This window comes from Hesperophylax consimilis, chromosome 27 (assembly GCF_061612785.1).
Source record: "Hesperophylax consimilis isolate HC1 chromosome 27, BYU_Hcon_1.0, whole genome shotgun sequence".
In the NCBI taxonomy this organism is placed as follows: Eukaryota; Metazoa; Arthropoda; class Insecta; order Trichoptera; family Limnephilidae; genus Hesperophylax; species Hesperophylax consimilis.
The window spans coordinates 4448792-4462727 of record NC_142862.1 but is presented as its reverse complement, the minus strand read 5'-3'; the positions used below and the strand labels follow the sequence as shown (position 1 = coordinate 4462727).

At 33.2% G+C, this 13936-nt stretch overlaps 1 protein-coding gene across 1 annotated transcript in view; it reads right to left on the bottom strand.

The window, feature by feature from the left end:
• LOC149410502 (uncharacterized) overlaps positions 1-10877 on the bottom strand; it is a 48594-nt gene extending 37717 nt beyond the window's left edge. The window contains exons 1-2 of the mRNA XM_089648261.1: positions 10749-10877; positions 1865-2109 (exon numbers count right to left, since the gene is read on the bottom strand). Coding sequence (XP_089504387.1) covers positions 1865-2109 — 245 coding nt within the window. The 5' untranslated portion in view covers positions 10749-10877. The remainder of the gene's footprint in view (positions 1-1864; positions 2110-10748) is intronic.
• Between the last annotated feature and the right edge of the window lie 3059 nt (positions 10878-13936).

The following is a 13936-nucleotide window of genomic DNA, read 5'->3' as shown; positions in this document are numbered from 1 at the left end:
CAAATTAATTATGAAAACAAAATCTTTTTTGCTTCTACCATCTTGTAGAATCACCTCCCGAAGTTTGTGCACTGTACCCCCGACACTTTATATTATGTATCTACCTATCTGAAGAAAGTTTGAAAAAGATTTGTCTGAGATAGTGACGTTTATTTAGGGTAATTGTATATTATAGGTAATTCCTAATTTGAAAAAGATGTTGCGTAATGTATTATACGTTTTTTAATGAAGTAGGTATATATTTAAGAGGAAGATACAAGCCAAAAATGTGTATACTCGTTGTATACCTTATATTGTAGGTAATAGGCATTAAAATCATTTGACAAACGGAGTCTAGAAACGTTCGATTTCAAGCACAAAACTGGTTTTTATTTATTTTGTAAATAACTTTAAAAGAAAACAAAAAAGTTAATCAACTGAAACTGTCACAGATAATCTTAGCTAAAGTTGTTTTACATTTCTATTGAAAAAATAGTTTGAGTAATTTATTATTTTATTTGTATTCTACTCAAGCGAAACGATAGGAAAACCATTAATTTATCTAAAGCATATTTTTGGTATTCATAATGTACACCAATTCGTTATAAAGATTAATTAAAATAGTGATTTAGCATTAAGCTACGTCTTATGTACGCATTTACAAATTCATCATTTCGGAGGAAATTTAAATTTATTAAATAAGAAAATATCAAAAACATCATACATTTTTGGAGGCGAGTTTGTTTATAAGAATAAACGTGCAACGTTTATTTGTTTTTGCTTTCCTTTATCAGCACGTGCGCGCTTAGAGATATTGCCGTTAAAACGTTATCCGATCAGTCGTTAAATCCAAAATGCATTTATACACACGAATACAACTTTTATAAAAACTTCACAAGTACATGAACACAACACAAAACAACATAATAAACTATGCACACATTCAGCAGACAGAAAAGAAACATAGGCCACGAGGGTTTACACATACACTCGTACAATCTCCTTCCCAATATCACTGTGAACTCAATGTGTCTTCGGTAAATAAAATGAATATATTTATGAAAAAATGTTTGCTCTTAAGATCAGCGAGCAAAGTTAAAATGCACTTATTTATGTTTTGTAGTAATTAATATTATTTATATTGTTTATTTTAAATGTGAACTTTTAAGTTAAGAAAGTGAAATGTATTTGTTACAGTCATAGTGATTAAATAGCTATTATACATAATGACTGGTCATTATATATAATAACAAAATTGTTTGGACAATATGAAAAATTAATCACTTTATCCGGATATTATTCATAACATCGGGTCAAAGTTAGCCAAAGTAATAAATACGGTCTAACTGACTTGTTACCTCACTATTCTAACCTAACCTATAATAACCCAACCTAACCTATCCTAACCTATCTTAACCCAACCTAACCTTACCTAACCTAACCTCACCCAACCTAACCCAACCTAACCTAACCTAACCTAACCTAACCTATCTTAACCCAACCTAACCTTACCTAACCTAACCTAACCCAACCTAACCCAACTTAACCTAACCTATAATAACCCAACCTAACCTAACCTAAGCTATAATAACCCAACCTAGTTTAAATTTACTTTTTAAATTAAAGGCAAATTGAAATATAATTTTATAATCTTTACCTATACCTACTTGTTTTATTACTTTATCCAAGTCTTCGAAGATATTATATAAAATTGCTAATTAATGTGATTAATTTTGTGTTAATTATCACTTTGTCTAAATTGGGTAGAATTATAAATAATGGCTGGACAGTATATATAATATCCTGATTTATAACTTTGGCTGTAGCATATACATTTATTTTAACTTTAAAAAAAATATATTAAAGGTTTAAAAAAAAAACTTACTTCTCATCAGGGAAGGCATTATAAAACCGCCTCAACATCGTGCTGATATGCTCCTTCTGGATGAACACCTTGAACATGTGGCCGAAGAAGGGCACTGAAAAGGGGAGGGTCTTCACCCCCCTGCTGGGGAAATATTCCGCCGCCTTCCTTTTGTATACGAAGAGGGCCACCAAGAGCCCTACAATAATGGCTGTCCATTTGGTGCCCAGGTAGCTGTATAGGGACAAGACTGCTATCGAGATCATCTGAAACATCACAGGATACAATCATTAGTTAAAACTTACTGATATAAAATATTAATTTAAAGATTCATATGTCATATACTGATTTATAAATGTGGAAATTCTAAGAATACAATTGTAAATGTTCTCCAAAATGCCCTGGAAAGAATCTCAGATTTGTGATGTCCCGAAAGAAACCATTCATATGTTCTGAATGCAATTACTAATGTTATCTAAATTGACCCTCGTAAAAAATTAAATCTTTGCGATCAAGGATAAAGAAACCATCCTGTCACTTCGAATGCAATCAACAATGTTCTCAAAATTTGTTTTGACAGCATCGCCATTCCATTGTAAGAATATTATGTACTATATACACAATTTGGCTGTCCTGAAACGGGAATCTTTCCCAGTTGGATAGACAAAGGTTCATTTTGTTTTGTATTGTTTGTAATTTATGTATCATCATCACTTTTGGCTCTACAACCCCTGGTGGGTCTTGGCCTCCTCAAGAGTCTTCCTCCACTCATCTCGGTCCCGCGCCAGCTCTCTCCAGTTTCGAATCTCCAAGGCAGACAAATCTTTGAGGACGTTGTCGCTCCATCTTAACCTTGGCCTTCCCAGGCTCCTTCTCCCTATCGGTTTTGAGCTCAGCAGGGACTTTGGTCCTTGATGCTCGGTCATTCTCTCCACATGACCTAGCCACCGAAGTCTTCCCAGTTTTATGAACTTTGTGACGTTTAGCTCCTTAAACAGAGTATAGAGCTCATTGTTAAAACATCTGCGCCAAAATCCATTTTCTAGTACCGGTCCGAAGATGCGCCTCAAAATTTTCCTTTCATTGTATATATAAAATATTGCTAAACTAGGTTTGCTGGGGCTTATCTTTAGGAGATATCGTATATCGTTGAAATATCGTTGATTACTTTTCTGTAGACCTTTTTAATGCATACAATTCCGTAGTAAATTATTTTGATGTATCTCGTAAGGTTAGGCAACGTGAGCAATGTGAGCATCCGAAAAAAAAATTTCGACTTGGTTATAAAACATCGACTTTCCTCTACTTTATATAAAAAGATTATGTATGTATTATATATTTATAAAATTTCCGGAAGAAATTCTCCTTGAAATGTATACCTTGCTTAAAGAAAACGAAAAACATGCGGGAAGAAATTGATGGAGACATGTATTTTTGTTTGGATAACATTTTGTAATAATTTTACGAAAAATTTGTTGCAACTGTTAAATTATTAATTTTTGTACCTACTCAATTATTAAGCTAAAATAGGATGACGTGAACTTGAAACAATAACAAATATTCGTCATGATTGATGCATTTCTGAAGAGAGTTCACCACAAGTTTTAATTCTAAATGATTGTGAAAACCATATCAACATCCGTTTTGTAGTTAAGAAGAACTAAGCGCAGACAGACACGAATAGTGACTTTGTTTTATACTTTTTAGAGAATATTAAAACAAAAATTATTGAGGTTGAAAACGGGAAAGCTGGCCTTTAACGGATGAACATACAGGTTTCCTAACAAACTGTCAGTAAGACACGAATGTGTTATGGGGATGTCGGAACACGTGATAAACGCAGCTGCATGAACACGTGTTCCGATATTTTCTGAATGTAATAATAGTTAGGAAATGGCCTGCCATCACGTTTTTAACAGGATTTTAAGAAATCAGCAATACAAAACTCAGTGTGATTTATGAACCAGTGTTTAAAAAATACATACATTTTTGAATACCCAAGAATTACAACTGCCCCTAGACAAAACCGAAGGAACTATGGCATCCCTTATTTGATGTTTAAAGTGCATTAATTTAGAGTCATCTTAACCAATAAAATACATACTTGCATACATTTTTTATATTTTTTTTTTCATTACAAGATAATACATTACAAAATGATAACAAAGTAATAATCTTTCTCTGGAACTCCATAATAACATCTGCGTTTATTTATTTTAATGTATTTTATTTATTTGTCTTGTCCTTAATCTAATGTTGTCTTTCCAGAAATGAGTTTTATAAACTCACAGGGAATAATACATTTATTTTATTTAAGGTAAATCAGAAGGTTTTTTATAAAAATATTTCGTATAATCCGTGTCCAGCGATTCCGAATATTTACCATGAATATATTTTTTAAATGCTTACGCCAAACCATTCATAACCTCGAGCAACGCCGGGTAGCAAGTATTTAATTAAAATACTTTCAGCTCCACAAATCCTACAATAAATATAATATTCCGTGACTTTTCATGTGTAAATATAATATAAACATGGTGTAAAGGAAAGATAAAAATGTAAATGATAAAAATAAAATAACGGTGTTATTAGCTTTGCTTCTGACAAGAAAAAAGTCACCAATAAATGCTAAAGGTCAATTCCAATGTGATTGCATCAAGCTGCTTCCTAGTTTTCAACTGAAACATAAACTTCATGGTCAAAAAACCAATCAATAACCGGCTCAAATTTGATGGCCTACGTGGTAGAGGAGTAAGACTCTCTAATGCAGAGTCAAATTTAATTTAATTAATTCAATTTAATAATATAGTACAGGGTTTTCCAATAAGAGGTGTTATTTTGATATTCAATCGTAAAAGATCACTGGTTTCATTGCTTGTGTGGCACGTAGCGCAGTTTTGTTGAAAGTAAACGTTGTTCAGATCAATACCATCCAATTCCGGCCATAAAAAACCATTAATCATCTCTCGATAGCGATCCATTCACCGTAACTGTTGCTCCAGCCTTATTTTAGAAAATGTAAGGTACAATGACTCCGCCGGAACATAAACTGCACCAAACAGTCACACGAGAATAAAGAGGCTTTTCAACAATAACTCTTGGGTTTTCCGAGCCCCAGATGCGACAATTTTGCTTGTTGACGAAGCCACCGAGGTGGAAATGGGCCTCATCACTAAAGATGATTTGCATTTGATTCACTCAAGTGAATTTTAATAATTTCAATGCATTGTTGAAGCGTGTATCGTTCCATTTTTATTAATAACGTAGTTTCTACTTGTCAAATGTCAAAAAATGACACCTTCAAAAGTAACATCTACTGAAATAGCGGGCTATTCAAAATAACACCTCTTATTGGAAAACACTGTATATAGGTACTGTATTTGTGGCAGATTCTAGTGGGTAGATGCTCTCAGTATCGTCCTCGTAAAAGACCACCATTCAGAATTGAAACGTTGATTGAAATGGCTTCAGCCATCTTTGGTGACCCGATCTGAATAGCCCGGTGCTTCCCTACCTTCCTCTCCCCATCTCCTTTTAGCTTCCACTACCATCAGCATCACAACGTGCCCCAATTGGTGAGGTCTATACCAATGGCTCCTAACGATTGGGACTTCTGTGCGATATTAACATATTTTTAACCCATAAATCATAAAATCGATCTGCGAATTTTTAGATATTATTCTGTAAATTATTGCGCAATCTTCTGAAATATTATTTCATCACAATTCAACATTTTATCATCAAAATCCATTTAAAATCACGATTAGATAATTCGTCGCAACAACATATTACTGTTGATTTTGAGCAGGTATGTAATTAGCTTTTCGTTCCTCCTTATCGTTTGTTATCTCTCTTTGTTAAAAAAAGCGATGTTTCTGACCCATGCATCGTTTGCAGATAAAATTACGTACTGCAAAATAATATACCTATCTATAATTGGGTAGCAGAGTCCCGCTCTTGATTTTTGCTGTTTTTGATACATTCCCAAAAAGTGTTTGAAATATAATTAATATTAATATTTTTCGCTATATATTAAAATAATAATGTTTTATTGTTTGTATATCAAGCTTAAAATGTTCATTTTTGAAATAACTTGATGAGTTTTACTCATTGGCTGCAATCTTTATGTATGATCGCAAGATTCAACTCGAACTAAATACAATCTAGAGAGTGTCTAGGATAAATAAATACTATTTTTATTTTTATTTGCGACATCTATTGTATCCATAAAAATGTGCGTTGGGAAAATGAATAGAATGTTGGTAGTTCTTATTCGAAGTATGATACAGTTAGTCCCATTAGCTCAGTTGGTAGAGCGGTGCCCCGATAAAGCAAGGGTCCTGGGGTCAAGTCCCAGATGTATTGAAAATTATAAATATTAACCAGTAAGCTATTGAAAATTATGCGCAAAGTTTTTTAAGCATGAAACTGAATTTGAAACAAAATTAGTAAAACATGTTACAGTAACATAAAATAATATAGAAACTACAACAATATTACATATAAGACAAATCACTGAAACTACTCGTATATTACCAACATACAAGGTGCAAAAAAAGTTTATGCGATACCTCTACATGCAGTGGCGGATCCAGGGGGGGGGTCACGGTGGTCATGACCCCCCCCCCTGGATCCGCCTGACTACCTAGGTCCTGGGCCCATCCAGGACCTAGGTGGACCACTAATTAAAATTGTTAAACATAATGTTTTTATATATTTTTTGTCACAATATAAATTTTACTTAAGTACTTTCAATATTTAATTAATTTAATATAATACTTTGTTTGACGGCAAACGCATTATTCGGGAACGAACGCATCGAAAATTCGAATGTTACCGCGTCACCGCGCACCGCCACCGGCGCGCGCTTCGGCCGCCACCTTTCATATTATTATGACGCATTTCGTGTAACCACGTGTGACGCTTGCGCGCGCTTTGTTTCGACTAACGTCTAGCGTCTAGCAAAACCTTACTTCAATCGGAACGACTATACTTTATTAATAAAGTGTTTACTTTTATTTGTTTACTAAGTTAAAAAAAATAAGTTCCAATATAAGTAATAGTGTTCTTAAAAATTGTTGCTGAAAATTCAATTCATTACAAGAAATGGTAAGTAATCTAATCAGTTTCTTCATTATGCCAGTGTATGTGTGTTTAAACTCAAATGTTATTTGTTAATGTTCTAAGGCTGGGGTTAGACTCGTAAGTTTTTTTCCTGTAAATCGCTCTTGAAGGCGAGTTTGGCCAAATTCCCAATGTAAACGACACCAAAAGTCACTTAACGTAATTTTAGTAAGTTACAGAACTTATTCTTTCGGAAGTTTTTTGACAGGTCTGGACAGGTCTAACGCGCCCGCACGAATTACCAGCCTTCCTATACTTCCTAAAGCAATTCTTAAGGCGAGACACAACCTCGTTCATCGAGGTTTTGCCCAAGGCTAACATTTTAATTTATTTCGGCGAAATTATAATTGAATTTAAAAAAAAATAAAATTATGCCGCACGAGGGATGCAAGTTATTTATATTTTAGATTAATAAAACAATACCTTACAATTAATCGCTGGGCGCTTCTTACGTATTGCAAGCACCGCGTCATGGCAACAATATTTATTTCAAATTACTTGCCTCGTGCAAATCAGGCCAAAATATGACGGTGCAAGGCGCTCGGTTTTAAAATTTATAAAGCACAAGAATCGAAATATTTCCAGCGTTTATATTCCTCTTAAATATGGAAGTACAGTACTTACATTTATTAATAACATTTGCTGCACACGATTGGTCCTAAAGGAGTCCAAATTTTTAATTCATTCGGCCTCACTATTGAGAAGAGCACGCTGGAAAGCATTATTCTACTCTTCGATAGACTGGATAGACACTTCATACCTACAGTGAATATTACAGTGGAACGATTCAAATTCTTTACCAGGAAGCAAAGAAATAACGGTCAACAAGCTGTTACTATTTGTCTATTTTGTCGTGACAAGCAAAGTGTTACAATAATAATGTCGAGTCAAATTCTGCAAATGCAGAATGCTACGGATATGGTTGGCGAGTGGAAACGTTTTAAGCAATCATTTCTTTTATATATGATGGCGAATAACTACAACGAGGAAAAGGAAATTCAAAAAGTTGCAAGATTCCTACACACAATACTATGTTGAAGACACACCTGACACCATGTTATATTGTGGTGAAATAAGAACACGATTAATAATTGTAATCTGTACTGTATTATATGTTAGGAGAAATATTGCAATGGTGTTAGTGGCGCACAAGCTGCTAAATGGGCACATTTGCAATCCAGATATTCTGGAACGAATTTCTTTTTATGTCCCTGATAATTTCATCAGAGCTAGACAGCACAGATTATTTATTTTTCCAAGGGGCAGGACCAACCTACCAATGATCATGCCTTTGGGGAGAATAACTACTTTGTTAAATCACATTTCTTCTGTGATTGACATTTTCAATTTGAACCAAAGAGAATTTAAGACGGCAATAAGCATACTATTTAACAAATCTGGTTAATCAGATAGTATTGATGTACTTACCCATGCAAATAAATGTATGTACTTACTTATTATTTATTATAAACTGTAATTTATAAACTGTTATTTGTGAAATGTAAATAGATTATACTGTTTTTCACAATAAATCAATAAAATAAAATAAAATAAAATAAAATACTAACCCTACTTAAATTTGTAGGATTCAACACGTGCTGGTAAAGTTTACGCTTAATTCTATAAATGGAGCCAGTAAATATATCATTGGTACCCCCCAAACCCGTTGCCCAGATCATATTATTGGCTAGTGTGTGTGTCTGACAGTTGGTTGTGTATGTATTGCTGAATAATTGGTTTTTTTTTCTTGTTTTCCTTGTCGGCAAATGGAATTTAATGGTGGCAATGATGGCAGGTCTGTCAATTAAGTTGTTAATGACTCTGTGCAACACATCCAGGCCTGAAATAATTCTTATGTCAGACAGTGATATTAGATGCAATTACCAACTAAAATTACCAAGATTAGATCATGCTTAATTCTATAAATGGAGTCAGTAAATATATCAATTGTACCCCCAAACATGTTGCCCAGATCATCCTATTGGTTAGTGAGTGTGTCTGATAATTGGTTGTGTATGTATTGCAGAAGATTGTGACATTTCGTTTTGTATTCCTAGTCGACACATGGATTTGAATAGTGGCAACGATGGCAGGGCTGTCAATTAAGTTGTTAATGACTCTGTGTAACGCAACCAGCTCTCACATATTTTTCCTGTTGACGTATGTATGTGATTGATTATACAGATATTGAGCTGCCAATGTAATATATAAGAGGGGCATTAGGGGGGTATAGGGGATTCAAACCCCCCCACGGCTTCAGAATTGTGTAGGAAAAAAATAGCACTGGTAGATTGTATTCCCGGAAAATATAACTCTCTCTGTCTAAAAAGTTGGTAAAATGAGAAATATGTTTAAGAATTTGCTATAGTCAGTTAAATTAATGTGGTTTTCGGTGTTTAGTTTTGATGTAGCCATCAAGTACATTGTTCATTGTAATCGTAAAAGTGAATTTATCAGTATATTGTTATTGATTTATGTACTAACGCCCTCTTTAGTGCATTCTAAATATTATGAATAGTAAATGTTCATTGACTTAATAATTTTTATCATATAATTTTTTCCCTGCATTAGTATTTTGAACAGTGAGGAATACCTACATATGGTAGTCAGTTCCAGAATTTCTGTAGTGAAATAAGGTCCGACTTCTTATTACGTAGCGGAATCCGAAAGCTTTATCATTGCAAGCAATTCTGAACAATCAAATCCATAATTTAGAATTTGATATAGAAATACCAAGTCAGTGTGAATATTATTATGGTATAGAGTCATTAAAGTGATGAAACAAAAACCAGGTTAAATAGATACCCATGTAAAAGTGATGAAACAAAAACCAGGTTAAATAGGTTTATTTAACCCAGTTTTTGTTTCATCACTATTCACGACTTTATATCACTTTTTGTAGGTGTTTTGAATTCTCATTTTGATGAGATATCCGGTCACCATAATACATGCGTGACATTGATGTATTTTTAGTCTATGATGCGTGACATTATATTTACATCAAGTAGAGAAAAGTCAATTTATTTTTCGGAATAACTTTATTGAGTAAAACCTCAAATTGTAATATTTAATTATTGAAGACAATATTAGCGATTTCTAAACGAAAATCTGAAAGAGAAAAATCAGAAAAGGATACGGTCACATCTAGGAATTAACCCAGGACCCTTGTCTTTCCGGGACACCGCTCTACCAACTGAGCTAATGGGACCCTATCCTCCTCGGTCACTTTTAACTGTATCATACTTCGAATAAGAACTACCAACATTGTATTCATTTTTTCACCGAACATTTTTATTGGCAACTTTGTTTTGTAATCAAATCATAAAAAATTTCGGGTGCTTACATTGTTAACGCTGGCTAAACCATATGAGATACATCAAAATAATTTACTACGGTATTTTACATATTAAAATGGCCTACAGAAACGTCCGCGATGGTATATGTCTATCTCATAAGGGTAACCCCCAGAAACGCCGGGTAAATGTCAGCTATTTAGTTAGATAAAATAAGTTGCACGACTATCGGTCTGATAATAAGATAAATAGATGGTTTTTAAAAATTAATTTGAACTAAAAACAGCATTTTTTTCATTAAAATGAATAACATCTATAAACAACAACATCGAAAAAGAAACACAACACAGCCGAAAAGATAAATTTAGAAGAAAATATCTGACCATGAATATTTTACGACAGGCTAAAGTTCAAATAGTGCCAAAAACATTAACAAAAAATTAGCTGACCTTGACCAACCAAAAAACAATAAATATATATCACTCTACCTTGATTAATTTAACTAAAGAATAAACAAATATTCACAACACTATTCATGCGCAAGGTCGATTTATATGAACACAACCACTTCACTTGGTAAAATACTCCCATATGGAAATATGGACGTACTTCGCGGGTTGTATCGTTGACACTAATCACACATCAGTGATGGTGTGTCGAAAAAATTGATCTCCCCAGTTTTTTCGCCAAAACTCCCCAGATTTCATAAAAACTCCCCAGATTAAAAAATTCGGTACTTCAACCTTGAAATTACTAAAAAATGCAAAGTACGGGATTAAATTAAAACAGGCGCAACAACTATCGGTGAGCGGGGGGGGGGGTTTTTTCCATTTTTAATAATGTTTTATTTCGTAATATTTTGAGAAACTTTATAGATTTAAAATAATTTTCCTAAAAAAATTTTGATCCTTCTCGTGATAACCGATTCAATAGGCTTATTAATCTTGGCATGACTCCTATCAGCAGGGCCAAACTTACGCCAGTGTTAATTTTATTTTCGCAAACTTTCTCAAAAATCGTATCGTAGCCTGGATAAAAAATCAAGATATTCACTTTATTCAAAAGATTATAATTTCAAACCAAACATACCCAAAATATAAAAAATAAAATTAAATATTATGCACATTCTTCAAGAATTATCCAAAAAACATATACTCACATATAAATGTGTGTTTTCATGTTTCAATATATGTCTGTGAAAAAAAAAAAAACTTTCTACTACAACACATAAATACATACCACACTTAATCACAAACACGTTAACACCTCAGCACAGGTTCTCCTAGTGAGGTGTTCAGGATACATACAATATCACCCACACACAGTTCTACCTATATCAACCAATGTTCTATATTTTTATACCTTTTTTCTGTAATTTTTTCTCTGTACTACAATATTTTTTTTTTTTTTTTTTTTAGTTTTTTTTATTAGTAAAAAAAGATACACGAATTACATAATATAACAATTACATGATATAATTACACAATATAGTAGGTTATTAATTACATAATATAAGTATTCGATGTACCCCCATAAATAAGCAGGGCTTGTGTGTATGGGGGTACATATTTATATATATATATACATATTTATATATATAATATTTATATATATAAACCACTTTAACCGTTTGTAAAATGTGTATTCAAGAATAGACATAAATAAATAAATAAATTGGTGCGATTGGAGTAATCCGCTCCGGGCGCCGAATTGTCAAGGCGCCAAGGCGCTGATAATACCTAACAGTCCCTAACACATGGCCCTTGAGATAAGTTTTCACAAAAATGGCGCTAAACAAAAATACAAAATAGTGATAACCTACCAAGTCTACTGATTTTGACAAGAGGCGTCAAAGTTTACTTACGCCAGGTGCCGCGTTGTTTCAGGGCTGGCCCTGCTTATCAGAGAACAGTTGACGCACGTAAATATCTCTCACGCCAAGCTCAAAATGCAACTAATATACCGGAACATTTTATGTTAGCTATTAATTTATTTCTACTGGGTTTTTACAGACGATCTCACTTACATGAGAACAATCGAGTTATAAAAAACTAAATTAATATACAAATAGGTACAACAATTACCAAAATCTACTCAGTCATAGGACACATTAATTTTCATATACCTAATGAAAGATTAAAATATAAAACAAATAAAAATAAAAATTTAAAATTAAAAATATACATGAAACACAAATATGTATTACAGAAAAATAAGAGACGCAAGTAATACATAATATAATCAACACATCGCTCACAGATGGCAAATAAACAAAATGCATGATTAGACAAAATCCCGCTTCCTCAAAATCCCAAAGATTTCTTACTTAAAAAAAAAACAATTTTCTCCCTTTGAAATTAAAAATCCCCCACATCTGGGGACTTCTCCCCAGACATACCACACTGACTTATCGTCTCAACTTCTGGCTTGAAATAAACTGTCACTCAATTATTGCTGTTCATACTTCGTTTATCTAATAAGTTTGAAATTGTCGGTACGGTTCTAAAACTGTGGAACCGATTTTTAATATTTAAAAAATATCTTATATTTATTTATTTTATGTTAATTATTTTTACGTTCGTATGCAGAAAAGTTATACGGATAATACTAAAATAGGTTTTTAGGTTAGCTTATATTTTACTTAACCCAAAATAAGAACCAGTTGTAGGTTCCAAGCTTCATAGTATGGATTCAATAAGAGAATAAAATAAACTAACCTCAAAACTTTCACATTATAAGGGGCCGTTCAAGTATTATGTAAGCACTATAGGGGGGCAGGGGGTCTTTGCTTTGCTTATTTTTGATAACATGGGGGGGTGGGGAGTCGAGATAGTGATTACGTCAGCACTGCTCAGCAGTAGTTATTTTTTTTTACACATTGGCAACCCACACATTGTCTATGTCTATGTTTGAAAACCGAACACATATTCGGGGATTCCCACAAATAATTAATACGTTTAGGTACTCGCTTAAAAAACAGAATACAAACAGAAAAATGCATATAGGTACCAATTTTTACGTAAGCATGGGAAGGGGGGGGGGTAAGAGCTTTGCTTACTTTTGGTGACAAGGGGGAAGAGGGGGTAAAGAATTGTAATAAATCTGCTTACGTAATACTTGAACGACCCCTAATAAAAAATGGTTTTTTTTAACGAATTAACTATTACAAAACATTATTTTCCATTTCGGGATTCTAAAATGGTTGTGTCTCATTGTTATCTAACTGATAATTACGAAGTGTTTTTAAATTCATCTATTTCAATTTCGATTTTGTTTTCGTTAATAAATGAAGTGGAATTTTGGAGGTGGAAATTAACCCACATCCCGATATCCGATCGAGCTGAAACCAGATAGACTCGTTGTCTATCTGGTGGACTTCACGCACACACACGCGCACATACATGTATTCTTTCTGAAATGGGCCATTAGTCTGCTTAAAAGATGGCTCGTATATTAAAAATAGACGTATTTTAGTAATAAAACTTTGTTTTTATTACAGTTTGATGTTTTTTAAAGGACCTGCTTACTGTGTTCCACTTTTCTGTATACGACCAACTCTATGCCCGTAAATTAAAAATAGACGTACTATAGTAAACCAAGCTCTGGATTTTTTACAGAAATCTGTAGATGTCACGAAAAACTTGAAACACTTACGTACATGATTAATTAATTTATT